At 45.8% G+C, this 17,936-nt stretch overlaps 1 protein-coding gene across 1 annotated transcript; it reads left to right on the top strand.

Annotated features, from left to right (window-relative positions):
• Positions 1-10,495: 10,495 nt before the first annotated feature.
• Positions 10,496-15,995, top strand: BHLHE40 (basic helix-loop-helix family member e40). The gene is made up of 5 exons (XM_010962389.3): positions 10,496-10,896; positions 11,062-11,131; positions 11,399-11,506; positions 12,466-12,589; positions 13,905-15,995. Exons 1-5 carry the CDS (start codon positions 10,817-10,819, stop codon positions 14,756-14,758), a joined length of 1,236 nt encoding a protein of 411 aa, XP_010960691.1. The 5' UTR covers positions 10,496-10,816; the 3' UTR covers positions 14,759-15,995.
• The last annotated feature ends 1,941 nt before the right edge of the window (positions 15,996-17,936 follow it).

Raw genomic sequence — 17,936 nt, 5'->3', positions numbered from 1 at the left:
TGCTAATTTATAAACCATGCAATGAATAGTCTCTGCAGTTGTCAGCGCTGCCACCACTCTGATAGCGAAACTCTTGGCTGGGCTCCCTAAGGCAATCCAAACTCTCTCCCCACATCCTCCCTTCCCCATGGAGCGGGGGCACCATGGCCTCAGGCAGGTTTGAGAGCTGAGCTATAAGAAGCCTGATTCTTTATGCCAATGAACGGCCTCTGACCTCAGCTCCCAGAATGGCAGCTGCCCACTTCAAGAAAAACTTAAACCCCGACCAAAGAAGCCACTTTGAAGAATTACAGGCCTGCCTCTCATGAGACGTCCTCAATACTGAAGCATCACTTTTCTCTACACCTTGCTATGACTGTAAGTTCCATTTTCAACACCACCCAAAAAATAAAAGTATACATTCTCTAGGACCTTGCCATGCATATACCATCAGCATGATCTCGGAGCTTTGTTAGGAATGCAAAATCTCAAGCTCAACCCCAGACCTAGTAAGAGAGAATTTGAATTTTAACAAGATGCCCTGGAGGTTTGCATGCAGAGTAAAATGTAAGAATCACTGGGGGACGTCATCCAAAGAAGAAAACAACACACTTTGGGGCATGTCCTTTCTCTGAAATAAATGTCACTTTTGGGTGCCCAAAGCATCCCTTCTTTCCCTCTCTCTCTCTCTCTTACTCTCTCTCTGTATCTGTGTCTGTGTCTGTGATGAGTACTGGAGCACCTGTTTAACAGACTAGGGTACAAACCTTTACTATCCTCTATTTTGTCAGCTCCCTGCACTGGCTTCACCTTTCAAATGTTCCACTACTACCAACTGGTTTCTTCCTTCTGATCCCAACACAACTTCTCCTCTCTAGTAAGAGGCAGTTATCTGGGGGATTTCTGCTTCCACGTCAGGTGTATAGGGTTACAAGAGGCTGTCCTTCTCACCCTAACAACCCAAACTAGCCAGGTAAGCCCAAAAGAATCATCAATTTTTTAAAATCCACCAGAGGACTGAGATCGTCAAGAAACCTAAATGGACTAAATTCAAAGTGACAAGCTCTACAGGTGAGAGGAAAAAACCCCAGAGCCATGTTCACCTCTGCTGGAATGGCAGAAGGAGGAAGAGGGTGTGATGGGTGGGGACAAGGAGAACTCAGCTGAAGTTTTAGCAAACTTGCACTGGCTGCCTGTGGGCTGAGGAGTCGCAGCCACAAAGCAAGTCTGCACCCACCTACCTAACCTTCCCCAGGAGCCCTCACGCAGGGCTGGCCGTAGTTCACCAAAGTTGGAGGCAGGGGAGAAAGGCTGAGGAGAACTCCTTGAAGCATTTTGGGCTTTCACAGAGTCTAGGGAGCAGATAAGGCCTCCAAGGACCAAAAGGTCTAGAAGAGATCTCCAGGGGTACAGAAAGCAGGGGGCAAAGGTCAAAGAGAAGTCAAAAAGCTATTAGCTGGGCAGTAAGGCAGGGAGAGACCTCCCACAGGCCTGAAACCTGTTAGCTTGGTTGTGAAGAACAGGCAAATCTCAAGAATCTCACAAGCACTCTGATCTCAGGCCCTGCTGAAGGAAAAGTCCTAATCTTACCTTCAAAACATTTGAAAGCAGTAGTGAGCTGAATCACATTAAAGCTACAATTAAGCCCAGATCTAGAACATCTATAGGGCAGATGGACTCAGCCTCCCATGGAAGAAGAGGCTTGCTCTTTTGGAGGTAAATCTCATCTACCTTGTCTTCTTCTTCTCTTGCCTACAAAATACCCAGCATGCAATAAAAAAAAAAAAATTCAAGACTTATGGAAAAGGAAGAAAATCTGACTCATGGCTAACATAGAAAAGAAACAAGAGAACCAGATCCAGAGATAGCTTGGAAATTGAAATTATTAAACTGGGGTATTAAAACACAAAACTCCTGTGATATAAAACTGTTAAAAATCTCATGGAAAGGAAGGCAATATACATGAAGAGATGGGGAATTCCAACAAAGTAGTGGAAACTAGAAAAAAGAACCACATGGAACTGCTAGAAATGAAAAGCACAGTATCACAAATAAATTCATTTTATGAGCTTAATAGCTGACTCAACAGCAGAGGAAACTGAGCATCTGACAACGTTTGAGCTAATTTCAAACAACCCAACACATATGTAAATGGTGTCCCAGAAAAAAGGAGAAAAGTGACAACCTGGCAGAAGAAACTGTTGAAGTTTTACTGGCTACGATTTACCCAAACTGATGAAAAACATCAACTCACAAAACCAAGAAGCTCAGCATACCCCGAGTAGAATAAACACGGAGAAAACCACACCTAAACAAATCTAGCCAGACTGCTGAAAAGCAACAGTAAGTGGTAAATCTGAAAAGCAGCCAGAAGAGGAAAGAAGACATAACTTTAAGACTAACGATTAAAAAAAAAAAAAAGAAAGATGACTTTTCAACTTTTCAGGAGAATCAATGGAGGCCAAAAGAAAATAGAACATCTTTAAAATGCTAAAAGAAAAACACTGTCAAATTCTATACCCAGTGAAAATATACTTCAAATATACTTCAAAAATGAAGATAGAATAAAGTCAGTTTCACCCAGAAAATTCAGGAGAATTCATCTCCAGCCGACCAACACTACAAGAAAAGCTAACAGAGGCTTTTCAGAATGAATAGAAAGGAAGCCAGAAGGAAACTCAGAGCTGCAGGAAGAAGTGAAGAGCCTAAGAAAGGATAAATATATGGGTAAATGTTAGAGGCCTTTTCAAAGTAGTATGCATGCTATTTTAAAAGGCTATTGACTGTTAAATCAGACAACAACAAGAACAAAACAAACCCCAAATACTGTGAGGTTTGTAGCATAGGTAGAGGTAAAATGAAAGATAACACGAACACGAAGGTTGAGAGGAGGAATAAATAGAATTATATCGTTGTAAGGTTTTTATACATCTATGAAGTTGTACAGTGGTTGTATAGAAGTGAATATAGTAGCATATTATTTGAGGATAAATTGTGATAACTTAAATATGCAGAGCACAATCTCTAGAGCAGAGGTCTCCAGAGTACAGTTTCCAGACATACATCACCAGCACACGAGAATTTACCAGCCATGCAAGTTTTTGAGCTCTATCACAGACCTACAGAATCAGAAACTCTGGGAGTAGGGCTTGGAAATCTGTGTTTTAAGAAGACCTCCAGCTGTTTCTAATGCATGTAAAGTTTCAGAACCACTGCTCTACAACAGTCAGTAGAATATACCATAAAGAATTAAATTTTAACACAGGAGATAAAATGGAAGGATTAAAAAAATCCAATACACCCAAAAGGAGGTAGGAATGTAGGAGCAAAAATAAAGAATAAATGGGCTAAGCAGAAAATAAATACCAAGACGGGGGACTTAAATCCAACCATATTAATAATGACCTGAAATACAAATATATTAAACACTCCAATAAGATCTACCAATATGCTGTCTACAAATAATTCAATTACAAAGACACAGGTTGAAAGCATAGGGTAGAAAAAATATATGTCATGCAAACACTAAGTATAAAAAAGTGAATGTAGTTAAATTAACATTAGACAAAGTAGACTTCAGAACAAGAATATTATTAAGGAGAAAGAGGAAAAACTTTAATGATAAGAGAATAAAATCACCAAGAAGACTTACCAATCCTAAACGTGTATGCAACTAAGAATACAGTTCCAAAATGTATAAAGCAGAAGTCAACAGAAATGGACAAATCTACAATCATAGTTGGAGAGATTTTAACTCTCCTATCTCAGTTATTATAGGACAATGGACAAGAAAATCAGTAGAGAGATATCTGAACAGCATTGTCAACCAACTTGACTCAGCTGATTTGATAAAATATTGCACCCAGCAACGACAGAATACATATTCTTTTCAAATCCACAGAGAACAGTCCTTAAGATAGACTTCATGCTGGGCAATGAAAGATATCTTAATAAATGTCAAAGAATTAAAATAGAACAGGGTATATCTTTTGACTGAATAATAAATTAGAAACCAATATATGGCAGTTTGGGATTAATAGATACACATTACTCTATATGAAGTAGATAAACAACAGGGACCTACTGTATAGCACAGGGAACTATACATGGGCTCAAATAGGAAAGAATCTGAAAAATATACATATGTATGTATATGTATAACCAAATTGCTTTTCTATACACTTGAAACTAACACTGTAAATCGACACTTCAATAAAAAATAAGAATTATTAAAAAAAAATTTTAAAAGATACCTGGCATTGAACACCTATTAGAACAAGCTAAAATTAAAAATTGTGACAATACCAAATGCTGATAGGGATACAGAAAAACTAGATCTCTCACACATTGCAACTGGAATGTAAAATGGTACAGCTACTCTGGCAAATAGTTTGTCATTTTCTTAAAAAAACAAATGAACATTACTGCATGACCCAGGAATTATACTCCTGGGCACTTATTCCAGAGAAGAAAGCTTATCTCTACACAAAAACATGTAGAAAAAATGTTCACAGTAGATTTATTTCTAATAGCAAAAAAATTGGAACAACTCAAAGTCCTTCAACAGACAACTGGTTAAACAAATCGTGGCACCTCTACGCCATGGAATACTATTCACCAGTAAAAAAGAAACTTACAGTTGATACACATAACCACTTGGATGGATCTCAAGAGAATTACACTGAATGGAAAAAAAAATTCAACCTCAAAAGGTTATACACTATAGGATTCCATTTATATAACATGCTTAACATGACAATATTATTGAGATGGATAGCCTATTAGTGGTTGCTGGACATTAGGGATGGGAGAGAGGAAGGGAATGGTATGACAGTAAAGGAACAATAGGAGACTTTGTAGTGACAGGGCAGTTTTGCATCTTGATTGAGGTAGTAGTTACGCTAATCTACATAGGATAAAATTGCATAGAATTCTAAACATACACACACACGTGGGTGCATGTAAAACTGGTGAAATCTGAAAGCTGTCTGTAGATTGTGTCTATGTTAATTTCCTTGATTTAATATTACGTTACAGTCATGTAAGATGTTACCATTGGGAGAAACTGGATGAAGGATACCTGAAACTTCTCTATTATTTTTGTAACTTCCCATGACTCTATAATTATTTTAAAAGGAAAAGGAAAAACTTACCTGGAAAAATCACAGATGTTTGGGAATTAAACAATACCCTCCTTCTAAATAACCCATGAATCAAAGAAAAATCACAAAGACTCTTACAACATATTTTGACCTGCATGATAAGGGAAACAAATGCCAACTATTGTGGGATACTGTGAAAGCAGTGCTTAGAGAAAAAAATATTAGCTTTAAATACTTAGAATAAGAAGAAAGGTTTAAAATCAATATTATTCTGCATCAAAAGAAACTAGAAAAAGTAGAACAGATTAAATATAAAATAACTAGAAGAACGGGAATAAGAAAAACAGAGAGAAAATTGATTAAATATAAGATGAACAAACAGTGGAAAAAACCAAAGAAGCCAAAATTTGGATATTTGTAATGCTTCATATAATTGATAGCCTCCTGGCAAGATGATCAAGAAGAAAAAAAAAAGAATTAACAAGAAATTCAAAAAGAAACAAAAATGATTATACAGATTACATAGCATTAAGGGGATAAAACTATACCAATATAGCAACAAATTGAAATGAAACAGATACATTTCTTGAAAAACAAAAATTACCAAAACTGATAAAGAAGAAATAAAAAATTTAAATAGTCTGAAATCCATTAAAACGTATCCATAGCAAAAACATTTTCCCAAAGAAAACCCCAGGCCAAGGTAGCTATTTAAGAAAGAAATGGTACCAACTCCACATACGGTCTTTCAGAAAAGAGATGGAGTATTTCCCAATTTTTTTTTATAAAGCCAGCATTACTTTGATACTAAAACCTGACAAAGATTACAAGAAAAGAAAAACTACAGCTATAAACCCTTCACAACCGTAGACATGAAAACCCTTAACGTGTATTACTAGCTAATCAAATCTAGCAATAAAAATAAGGATAATACATTGATCAAGATAGGCTTACCTCAGGGATTCAAGGTTGATTGGACACTGAAAAAACTATAATTCATGACATTAACAAAATGAACGAAAAAAGCCACGTGATCATCTCACTGGATGCAGAAAAAATATCAGACAAATTCAGTATCCAAAGGATATTCAAAATATTCTTCACAATAAACTCTCTCAGCAAACTAGCAACAGCAGAAAACTTAACTGGATGACACAACTACATCTCACCAACACAAAACACCATACATATTGACAAAACTCTGAATATTTTAATTCTGCCACTGAGCATAAAGCAGGGATATCTTGAATGAAGACATCTATACCATCAAATTCAACCAGGACCGGCAGTACTACTCAATATTTTTATAAGTGATTTGGAAGATCTGCAAGTGTGCAGATGCTGTTGACTTCTTTCTGGTGGGATCAAGCCAAAATTATAGCACAATCTCTAGTGGAGAGCATGTTTTCAAATTGTAGGTCGGGATTTATTGGTGGGTTATAAAACCAATTTAGTAAGTAAAGATCAAAATATTTTTAAAGAACAAAATTGGCTAGATGAGACTAAAAAATATCAGAATGAATGTTTCAAGGGGATATTATTTTGTAAACTTTTTGTTTAAAATACATTGGGCTGTCTTCTTCCAAAATGGCTTAAAATTTTCTTTAAGTGAGCAATGGTTACTCAGAGAGAGAGAATAGTGGTTGCTTATTACTATAGTCCAACCAAGCCTTGGCTGCCCTATGTTTAAATTTACTTAAGAGGTGTGTGTGTGTGTGTGTGTGTGTGTGTGTGTGTGTGTGTTGAGTCATGATGTAAAATGAATTTCTTACTGTGAGCTGTGATAAAAACAAAACAAAACTGTGAGTCTTCTTCAACAGGCAAAAAGTGATGATATCTGAGCAAGAAAGGTGTGGGTAGCTGTAGGGGGCTGTGGGCTCCAACTTCCTGCTAGGAAGGGCTTGCCTCACTCTTCCCAACACACAGCATCAGACCACCAAAATACTGAACCTCATTAATAAAGAAAAGAAAGATCTTGTCCTTCTTTGTACAAAATTATGTTCTTTCTTCACTTAGAAAAGACAAAACAGAGGAAAGGGCTACAAAATACCAGGAGTACCCAGTGTAGCTGCTCAGGGCTATATGCACAACTCAAGAGGATGTTTTCACACAGACTGCAATGTGAATGGCTCCCCCTGGAGTTGAGCAGTGCACAACCCAGACAACCCTACATGGCAGCCATAAGTATGGTGATTAGGAGAACAAGCTTTGGAGTCCAACAAACCTGAGGTCTAGTTCCAGATCTAATCTCAGGCTATATAACCTGGGGCAGATTATTGAACCTCCCTGAGCCTCAGTTTCCTCAAGAGGACATATTATATATTCCTAGGACTTAGCTGAGCACCTGACACATAGTAGTTCTCAAAAAATATGTGTTAAGTATATGTAAAAATGCATTATGCCGGCCTTATAAGGTGGTGATAAGGAGTAAATTAACATATACAATGTTTTTACATAGAATCTAAAAACTAGCACACAGTAAACACCAAATAAGTATCTACTAAAGATGACAGACTGAAATATTAAGATTCTTCAGGATGGAAAGATGCAAGCTGGGAAGGAATTATTTTGTTTAAATAAAAAAAAAAAAACCATAAGCTATTGAGAGAAGAAAAACACTAAAAATAATATATACCACCCAGGTACGGTAGAACTTTGGTAGGGTGGAGATAATTCTTGACACTTGAGAGTGGTTTGGAACAAATAAAAAGTAAGAAATGATACATTTAGTTATTTCCCATTGTAGGTCAGGTAGAGGCTTTCGCCCTTTGATACTTTTTAGTATCCATAACTTCAAAGCATTCTAAAAATGATACTGAGCAGTGAGCCATGGAATCTGAACAGTTTTGATTCACTCCTGACATGGGGGGCAGGAGGATGGCCGTGACAGCTGAGAGGACATGTGTTCCTTCCTTCCCCAGTGCTTATTTCCTGATGGAACTGTGGTTTGGACGCAGTCATGACAACTCTTCACCCTTATTCAAGTCTCACAATGGAGCAGGTCGCCCTAGATTTAAATCACAAACCCAGGACGGACTCCAGTCCCCTCCCTCCCTGTGGTTCTGCTACCCACCTCCCGGAAGGAAGCTGCGGTGCAGTCACTGCCTCCAGGGAGATGGCTGATAACAAAAGCCAGCAAAAGTACATTCCAGGAGGGAGGGATGCTGAGCCCCCCAGTGAGGTCACGCCAGTTAGCAGTTAGGAAAGGAGGCATTTCTCACACTTGCTAATGAGTTTGACGCTGGTGAAACATAAACAGGAAGTGGGAGCTCTCCAAAGCAACCTGAAGGAAATCCACTCCCAGTCTGGTCAACGTGTGAATCCCAGTTCTCTAGGTTGTCAAGGACACTGCCAATTAAGACCGACCACCACCGCCCACCCCCCTACGCCCCCACTGCACCCGAGGCTAATCTTCACGTGGTCCCGGGGTTGACCCTGTTTTTTTGTTGTGTTTTTTTTTTTTTTTTTCAGTCCTTCCCACAGCCAGGTCACTCAGCAGCGGGGTGACTGACCCGAGGCGCGGTGGGAAAGGCTTACAGTCATCTCTCAACTCCCCGAACTTGCAGGGCAGGGCAGCGCAGAGGTCAGTGAAATCCCCAGCCAGGCCTTATTTTAGTCATGAATTTCCACTGGCTCCCTCCTCTGACTGCATCAGCGCTGCTCATACCGCGGGTTTGGAGTTTCAGCTGTTTTCCCTGCTCCAGGCTGAGTTAGAAGGTCACAGAGGCCGGACTTTTCCGGGGGAGGTAGGTGGGGACCTCCGGCGGCCTGAGTGAGATTGCGGAGATCGCGGGCCTCTCGGAGGAGGCCTTTCTGCCCCAGGCTCCAGGCAGTGGGTTAACTTCTCTCTCCTCCTCTACCCAGGCATCTTGGTTGGTTTTAAATAAAATTATTAAAAAAAAAAAACAACAACAACAACCAAAAAACCCCCACTTCCTATCTTTTTTTTCTCTGTCCGCCAGTGGCACCGATACAATTTTTCCCAGGGCTGCCTTCCCCTCCTTGCCCACCGTATCCTCTTCCCAGAGGTTCCTGTAAATTCAAGGGCAGAATCTGTGTTTCATTCCCCTACAGCGTACCTAGCAACGGGCACAACGCCTGGCATAGGGTAGGGGGCTCAACAAACGTGAGTCGACTCAGTGAAGGCTAAGATCTCACTGCGCTGGGCAGATCAGTCTCTCTCTCCCCTCCTGCTCGGGGTGCAGACCGCACACAGTGCCGCCAAAGTTCCCAGCAGGAGGGAGATGGCCGATCCCGGAGGGCACGCCAAGGCCGAGGTTGGGGAGCGAGGGTCTTGGTCCCCTCGCCAGGGCAGAGGGGCTCGCAGTCGGCGGCGCTGAGGCCTGAGCCCTGGCCACGTGAAGTGTCACGCCCCGCGCTGCTGCAGGGCAGGCGCCGCCGCCGCGGTTGTGTAACGTTGCAGCCCGAGGGGAGGCGACCCGGGCGCCTCTGCTCCGGTTGGGGCAGAGGAGGGAGGGAACGCAGGGCACCGCGCCCGGTATCTTTCTGTGCTTGACTAGCTGAAGTGGGGGGTACTGGGGCACCCTGGGGGTGAGCAAGTGGGTGCCCGCCGGCGCGCGGGCTGTGCCCGGGAGCGGAGCTCCAGGGGAGCCAGGGGCCCGCGGCGCACAGCCTCGCGGGTCAGGTGCGCGCAGCGTGCTCGGCGGCGGCCTCGGCTGCCCCTGCGCTTGGCTGCCAGCCCGCTTCCCATGGGGTGACATCCGCCCCGCCCCTCGGCCCCTCCCCACGGCGGGCGATTCCTGGACGCGGGGCTGCGGAGTGGGGGCAGGGAAGCCGGCACGGAAAGAAACCCCAGCCTCTGGGGAAGGCAGGGGGGCCGGGCGACTCCCTCCGCTGCGCGCCGGTTCCTCCGAGCCGGCCGCGCGGGGGGAGGAGGAAGAGGGTTGGGCTGGAGCGAGCGAGGGGATATTCCTCTCCCGGCTTGAGTCAGACGCGGGCGTATCCGTCCTCCCCCGTTCCCTCCCAGGAGACGGGAACTTACTTCATTTCCCTGGGGCAGGTTCGCCCACGTTACCAACCTCCCCCCTCCACCGCCCGGCTCCCCGGCCCCTTCCAACTTCCGCGCCCCCCACCCGGCTGGGCAGGACCCAGGCCGAGCTGCCACCCCCTCTTCGGGGAAAGGCAGCCGCAGACACCTGGGGGCCGGGGCTGGGGGTGGGGGCTCCCTCGCAGCCGCGGGAGCGTTGTCCAACACGTGAGACTCATGTGATGAAGCCGGGGGAGGGCGGGCAGGTCGCTCCTTCCCTCCCCGGCAGCGGCCAGACGTGCCTGGAGTCACAGGGTAGAACACGTAGCTCCAACCCACCCACTCGCTCCCATTTAACCCAGCCCGCAGCCTCTCCATTACTCCTCGGCTCGTCCCCCCCCACCCCCCACTCTGCCCTAACCGCCCCCCCCCGCCGCCGCGCTCCCTCCCGCCTCCCCGCCCGCCCCACTTCTCATTCACTTGGCTCGCACGGCGCAGACGGCGCAGGGAGCACACACCGCCAGTCTGTGCGCAGAGCCGGAGCCAGAGGCCGCGGGGACACCATGCACGCCCCCAACTGAAGCCGCATCTCAAAGCCGCAACTCCTCGCAGCCCAGCGGATTTCAGGGAGCTCTGCCTCAGAGGAACCCTTGAGGAGGGACCCTCCAGAAGCCCCTTCCAGGACAGTCCTCACAAGACGCTCTGCCACTGCAGACAGGAGCGCACAGTGGCCCCGGCTCGCCGCGCCATGGAGCGAATCCCCAGCGCGCAACCGCCCCCTGCTTGCCTCCCCAAAGCGCCAGGACTGGAGCCCGGAGACCTACCAGGGTAAGCTGGCACCCCCGGCCCCTTCAAGCCTTAACGCCAGTCCTGCGTTCTGCGCGGCTTTCAACTCGGAGTAGCTCTAAGCGCATCCGGGGGCTCTTGCCCCCAGGGCTCCTACAGCCGGTGCGCACTCAGAGTCACGACCCTTCCTCGTTCCTCTTCCTGCAGGATGGATTTTGCCCACATGTACCAAGTGTACAAGTCGAGGCGGGGAATAAAGCGGAGCGAAGACAGCAAGGTAAGAGCACCGCGCCCCAGGGGACCCCAGCCCCTAGCACGCACTGAGTTTCCAAGAAAAGTTTTCTCACTTTGAGGTTGCAGGGGGTATGCAACGTGTGGGCTCCGTGACTCTCTACTGAGTGGCTTCGAGAAAGAGGGGCAGAAGGTGGTTCTGGGTGTGACTCTGCTCGGCTGCCCCGACCCTTATCGCGCCTCGGGGTGGGAGAGGAGAAGGACTTTTCATCCCCTTCCTCCGGCGCCCACCGTCTCCCCGTGCGCCTTGCAGGAGACCTACAAACTGCCGCACCGGCTCATCGAGAAAAAGAGACGTGACCGGATTAACGAGTGCATCGCCCAGCTGAAGGATCTCCTCCCCGAACATCTCAAACTTACAGTAAGTGAGAAGCTGGCCCCTCTCCAAACCGGCTCCTCTGCCCAGAGGGCGGGCGGGGGGGTCACTCGCCGCCTGCAGGCCCAACCGGGAACTGCAGACCAAATGGCTGGATCTGAGTTGGTGGGTGGCTCAGTTTGGAGGTACCCTTCCTTAGTCCCAGAATTTTCTGGCAGCCTCAGGCAAATGAGGTGAGAATCGCCTGTACTTCTCCAGGCTGACTCCAACACCACTCACTGGCTGGCCTTCCTGAGCAAGAGTTTAAGACTTTCCCTTCTGGTGATTTTCAGTGTTCCCTAGTTTTCCTGACTCGAGCAAACCAAGTAACCCACAATTTTATGTACCCCCTCCCCTCAACCCCTTTTTAAAATAAGAGGACTTGTTTTGGTGTGTGATTTTCACGTCCTGTCCTTTCTTGGCAATAACCAACAGTTTACTAGCTTGGCAGACTTTGCTTGGGGAAAGGGAAAAAAGAATAGTATTTAGGGAGGAAGAAAAAAGCCTAGATGAGCTGGAAGTTATGACAGAGTGTAAGGAAAGAAACTAGGGAAAGCCTCTTGGCTGCCAGACACAGTAGAAGTCCCTCCTCGGTTGACACCACTGCAGAGAAATGTTATCTCCGGATTCCCCTGAGTTAAGGTCAACATTGGCTGCTGGAGAAATTTATCTGTCAAAGCTTTCTCCTAAGGTAGCTGCTGCTTCCAAAATGCCTCCAAAGATGAGTGACACTCGTTTGTTGGTCTTTAATCAGAACTGTATACATATGTACATATTTTTAAACATCATCTCTAAATGTAAAACTAAATTTAGCCAACCAGGAAAGGCCATTTCTTTTTCTTTCTCTTTTTCTTTTTCTTTCTTTTTTTTTTTTTTTCCTTTAGAGACATAGCTCATTGCTAATAAATGTCCCAGAGGTGAGACTTCTCTGAGCTCACTGCTGACTGAGGCTCTTTTTATTCCAGACTCTGGGTCACTTGGAAAAAGCAGTGGTTCTTGAACTTACCTTGAAGCATGTGAAAGCGCTAACAAACCTAATTGATCAACAGCAGCAGAAAATCATTGCCCTGCAGAGCGGTCTGCAAGCTGGTGAGTACCCCAGTCTGGCTGTCATCTCTTAAGAGTTCTAACGCAAACAGAGAGCCTGTGGGCTCAACATCTGGTATAACAAACATCCCTGCAACAAATTGCTTATGCACATTCACTGCGGGAGATGCTGTTTTATCTTTCCGAAAAGGTCAGACTTTTCATTTGGAATGCTGCTGTTTGCCACCTGGTATGAATACATATTAGTCAAATGGTAAAATATTTCTGTGGCATTTTGGCTTAAGAGTTTCTGGGTTCCGGGAGTTTTCCCCCTTCCCTTTTAAAATGCCAAGGCACTTATAATTTGCACTGTGGGTGTTTTACAGTTGGTCCTCTTAGCCCTGTTTCATTGGAGAATAAATCACGGGTATGCCCCCAGTGTTTTCCTATTTCTCTACTTCCTTATCACTCAGTGTGTGGTATGATCCTGGCAGGATGACAGCAGTTTTTCCTGCATTTCATGTGGTTCCCTGAATAGCCACTAGGTATCCTGGCGAATTACACAATCTAACGAAACTGATGTTTCATCATCTGTTTCTCCTGACTTCCAGAGAATCATAGTCACCTTGTAACCATCTCATCTCACCCCTTCCAAATAATACTGTACAAACTAGGGCAAAATTCTTCTCCCCACTGCCTCATTCCATTCTTCTCTGCCCTCCTTTCCAAACTAGTATGAGGAGGATCGCAGAAATACAGCAGGTGCTTTTGTCAGTTTCCTCATTGAAAATGGGAAGATGATCATACCTAATTTCCTGGGGATCACAGATAGAAAACACACATAACACTTAGAAACAGCCTTTAAAGATTACAGCATGACTGCAACTTGTGTAAGTCATTGAAAGCAAGCTTACTTTTGGTGACGTTGTTCCTTCATCCTCATTTTACGACTCTCTGGTCTCTGTCCTTCTTGCTCTGGTAAGACTGATGTTCTATAAATTGACTTTAGTTATTAACATACTAGGATGTTCATTGCTGTATCACTTATAATGAAAACTCAGGAACAACTTATAAATTCAACAAGAGGAAATAGTGTGTCTTTATTAAAGGTGGTTTATTTCTATGATGGGATATTATTCAGCCACTACAAATCATATTTTGTCTCTGAATGGTAGGATGACGGACGATGTTTCTTTTATTCTTTATGCTTTTCAGTGTAATCCAGATTTTCTCTGATCATGTTACTATTGAAGTTAGGAACATAAACCGGCGAATGCTATAAACAAAAAGGAAAGCTCCCGGTCTTTGGAATAAAGGTATATCCAGATGAACCACAGGGCTTTCTGACATGTCTTCCTTTGGATCTGTGTTGATCCAGGTGATTTGTCGGGGAGAAGTGTCGAAGCCGGTCAAGAGATGTTCTGCTCAGGCTTCGAGACGTGTGCCCGGGAGGTGCTTCAGTACCTGGCCAAGCACGAGAACACCCGGGACCTGAAGTCTTCGCAGCTGGTCACCCACCTCCACCGTGTGGTCTCCGAGCTCCTGCAGGGCGGTGCCTCCAGGAAGCCGTCAGACCCAGCTCCCAAAGTGATGGACTTCAAGGAGAATCCCGGCTCCCTGGCCAAAGGCTCTGAAGGCCCAGGCAAAAACTGTGTGCCCGTCATCCAGCGGACTTTCGCTCACTCGAGCGGGGAGCAGAGTGGCAGCGACACGGACACAGACAGCGGCTACGGAGGAGAATCCGAGAAGAGTGAGCTGCGAGTCGAGCAGCCGTACTTCAAAAGCGATCATGGACGCAGGTTCATGGGAGACAGGATCGGTGCTATTAAGCAAGAATCAGAAGAACCCCCCACCAAGAAGAGCAGAATGCAGCTCTCAGATGATGAAGGCCATTTCCCGAGCAGTGACCTGATCAGCTCCCCGTTCCTGGGCCCACACCCTCACCAGCCTCCCTTCTGCCTGCCCTTCTATCTGATCCCGCCCTCGGCCACCGCCTACTTGCCCATGCTGGAGAAGTGCTGGTACCCCACCTCCGTGCCCGTGCTGTACCCGGGCCTCAACGCTTCCGCTGCAGCCCTCACCAGCTTCATGAACCCCGACAAGATCTCAGCCCCCTTGCTCATGCCGCAGAGACTCCCTTCACCCTTGCCACCCCATCCGGCCATCGACTCTTCCGCCCTGCTCCAAGCTCTGAAGCAGATTCCCCCTTTAAACTTAGAAACCAAAGACTAAACTCTTCAGGGGATCCTGCTGCTTTGCTTTCCTTCCTCCTTACTTCCAAAAAAAAAAAAAAAATGTGTTTGTGAGTGTAGCAAGATTGTTCTGGTGTGTATGCCAAGATCATCTGAGGCGGGGAGAGAAGATTCAGGTGTGTGTGTGTGTATGTGTGTGTATGTGTTGGTATGGGACATTAAAGCTCCTTTTGGCATAGGGAAGATGTGAAGGATTGCCTGACATCAGGAGATTTGGGGGGGATTGTAGCAGACCTCTGGGCTTTTCCCCACCCAGAGAATAGCCCCCGCTGATACAAATCAGCTGGATTTTCAAAAGCTTCAAAGTCTTGGTCTGTGAGTCAGTCTTCACTTTGGGAGCCGGGTCTGTGGCTTTGAGAAAAAGGTACTTTCAAAGGAGGGCTTTCCAGAGTGCCTGTTCCCAGCCAGCTCTTGTGACCCCACCCTTCTCCCTTTTATTGTCGCTGTGACTCACCCTACGGGGAGAGGGCAGCCAGACGGAGCTTTCTGCAAAGTGGTGAGGTAGCAGACACTGGCACAGCACGGTAGTGGTTTGGGGAGATTTCCGCAGGTCTGCTCCCCACCCCTGCCTCGGACGAATAAAGAGAATGTAGTTCCCTACTCAGGCTTTCGTAGTGATGAGCTTACTAAGGAACTGAAAAGGGCCCCCGGGCACAAGCCCAGCTGCCAGGGAAGGGGGGAGGAGTCCCCCGGGCCTCTGGCACCTGTTTCTGGTTTCACCTAGAAACTGCTTCGCCGTCCAGGGAAACACACCAGGGTCTGAGAGATGCAGGCGCCTAAAGTTCCAAGCACCCCGAAGTGCAGAAAAACCAAGTCACACGTTGCTTCTTTTGACAAGCAAAGCTCGACTCTCGGTTGTCAGCTCGGTCCTAAAACTCCTTTTAACCAAGCTTAGCTTCTTAAAGGCCTAACCAACCCTTGGCACAGCAAGATCCTTTCTGCAGGCTATTTCCCCTTGCCCGACGGCACTTGGAGTGTCCTTATGGCTAAAAAGGATTCTGTCTCCTTCAAAGAAGTTTTATTTTTGGTCCAGAGTACTTTTCTGACTTGTCCAGCTAGCCCTGCACCAGCTTTTCGAAATGCACTGTGCTTGATCGCTGATCGTGTTTAACTTTTTCTTTCCTTGTTTTTATTTTGGTATCAAGTCGTTGCCTTTATTTGTAAAACTGTTATAAATATATATTATATAAATATATTAAAAAGGAAAATGTTTCAGATGTTTATTTGTATAATTACTTGATCTACAAAAGTGAGAAAAAAATGAATGTATTCCTGTTTTTGAAGAGAAGAATAATTTTTTTTTCTCTAGGGAGAGGTACAGTGTTTATATTTTGGAGCCTTCCTGAAGGTGTGAAATTGTAAATATTTTTATCTATGAGTCAATGTTAAGTAGTTGTTTAAAAATACTTAATAAAATAATCCTTTTCCTGTGGAAGAGAAAGATGGTCTCCTGCATTTTTTAAATAACTCTCAAGGGTGTGATGGGGCCGGCTCCTTCTGCCTTCCCGTCTTGGCTGAAGGTAGCAATTAGTTAATCTTGGTGTAATTTCATTCAGCTTTTTGTGTGCATCGTACTCAGTCAGTCAGACAGAATAAGCTTAGTCGATTTAGTAGGTAAATATTTGTTTAATTGTTTTCTGAAACCAGCTCTTGCCAGAAGTTCACGATCGTCCTGTGCCTCTTTGCAGAATTAAGCAAAAAGTGTATTTTTCCCCAGTCTGCTTTTGTCACAGTCCTTAGAAACTGACAGAAAATCAAAGCGTGAAATCGTGGGCCTTAGGGTCTGGGGAGCTTGATGGAGGGAGGAGTAGGCACATTGAGAAAAGATTTAATGGATTATTTTGCAATAATAATCGCTCCTGGGGCTTGCTCTCTGCCAAGGCAGACGCAGTGTAACTTCTTGAATCTCCAGCAAGGTCTAATGGATTTGCCATATCCTGTCCTACTGCTGCTGAAGGCAACATTCCGTGATTATTTTCTACATCCTTCCTGGACTTCCTCTCATTGGGTGTGTTTGTGCGTGAATGAATATTGGTGTTCCTTAGTCAAGGGCTCTTATGAAAAAAAGAAAAATTTCGTGGGAAATTACCCGGTGGAGCATTTTTGCTTCTCTCCTTCTCCCTCTCAGAGATGTCCTGATGCTTCCTGACGGCCAGTGCCTGGCTCACCACACTCCAGATCCCAAAGCATCCCTCTGGCCGTCTGGAGCCCATGCAGGAAATCTGCCCACAGGGAGTTCTCAGCCAGGCAGAGACACCACCTGCACTTGGAGTCTATTTGCTTCAAATGTCACCTTCCCTGCCTCCTGATGAGCAGGCAGGCAGGAGTGAGCATCGCCTGGCTGGTGCAAGACGCAGAAGGCATTATCTGAAAGGCACAATGGTCCCCAGGCAGCTTGGTGACGTGGGAGGAGCCTGAATCAGGAGTCCGGAGATGAACTAGTGGTCTCGGCCATGAACGGGTGGTCTGGCATCACCCCCCACACCTGTTTTTGGTTTGGTTAAATAAGGACTCTGAGCCCTTTTCACATGTTCTATTGCAGGCAGATGGCAAACTCTGTAAGGGCCTCTTTCCTGAGAGCCTGGGTCTCCAGGTCTTCTGCCTTTGAAGCCCCTGAATTCCTCCATGAATTGCTAAGCATTTCTGGCTAGATTTTTTGAGGGAAAACCTAAACAAATCAAGTGTATCCTGGGGATGGAGCAGAGGCTTGAAATCAACACCAAATTCTTTTTGCCTGCCCCTCTCTTCTCCTGGGGCCATGACTGAAGGAGTAGCTGCGGGGAGAGAAGGAAGTGGTTGGAGCACCCTGGGCTAAAAAAAAAGTTAGAGGGTTCAATACAGTCAACCCAGAATCCCCCTACTGGAGTCTGCCACTAGCAAACACCCCCTGGAAAGTGGCAGCCGGCCCTCTGCCTCCTTGTCTGCTGCTGGTTTGCCCTTGACCTTCCTTCTAGGCCAGCTCCAGCAGGTTCCAAGTGGCTGGGAGGGAGATGCGGAGGAGGGGTTCGCACCCCAGCCTTTCACCCAATCGGGACAAAGAGGACCTCTGTTTAAAAAGGGGTGTGTGAGAGTGTGAGGGGGTGAAGCACTGGCTTGGGGGCCAAGGAGAGGTGGCAGGAGGCAGGGGAGCAGACGCTTGGGATCTGGCCGCAGGCAGA

This window comes from Camelus bactrianus, chromosome 17, assembly GCF_048773025.1.
Source record: "Camelus bactrianus isolate YW-2024 breed Bactrian camel chromosome 17, ASM4877302v1, whole genome shotgun sequence".
Classification (NCBI taxonomy): domain Eukaryota; kingdom Metazoa; phylum Chordata; class Mammalia; order Artiodactyla; family Camelidae; genus Camelus; species Camelus bactrianus.
Note: the sequence above shows the minus strand (reverse complement) of the source record. Positions and strands in the feature narration are given on the sequence as shown.

Excerpts from the sequence above, each read along its gene's own strand:
- BHLHE40 (XM_010962389.3), top strand. The coding sequence starts at position 10,817 with ATGGAGCGAATCCCCAGCGCGCAACCGCCCCCTGCTTGCCTCCCCAAA. Across the intron at positions 11,507-12,465 it reads CCGAACATCTCAAACTTACA|ACTCTGGGTCACTTGGAAAA; the intron begins GTAAGTGAGAAG and ends TTTTTATTCCAG. Across the intron at positions 12,590-13,904 it reads GCAGAGCGGTCTGCAAGCTG|GTGATTTGTCGGGGAGAAGT; the intron begins GTGAGTACCCCA and ends GTGTTGATCCAG.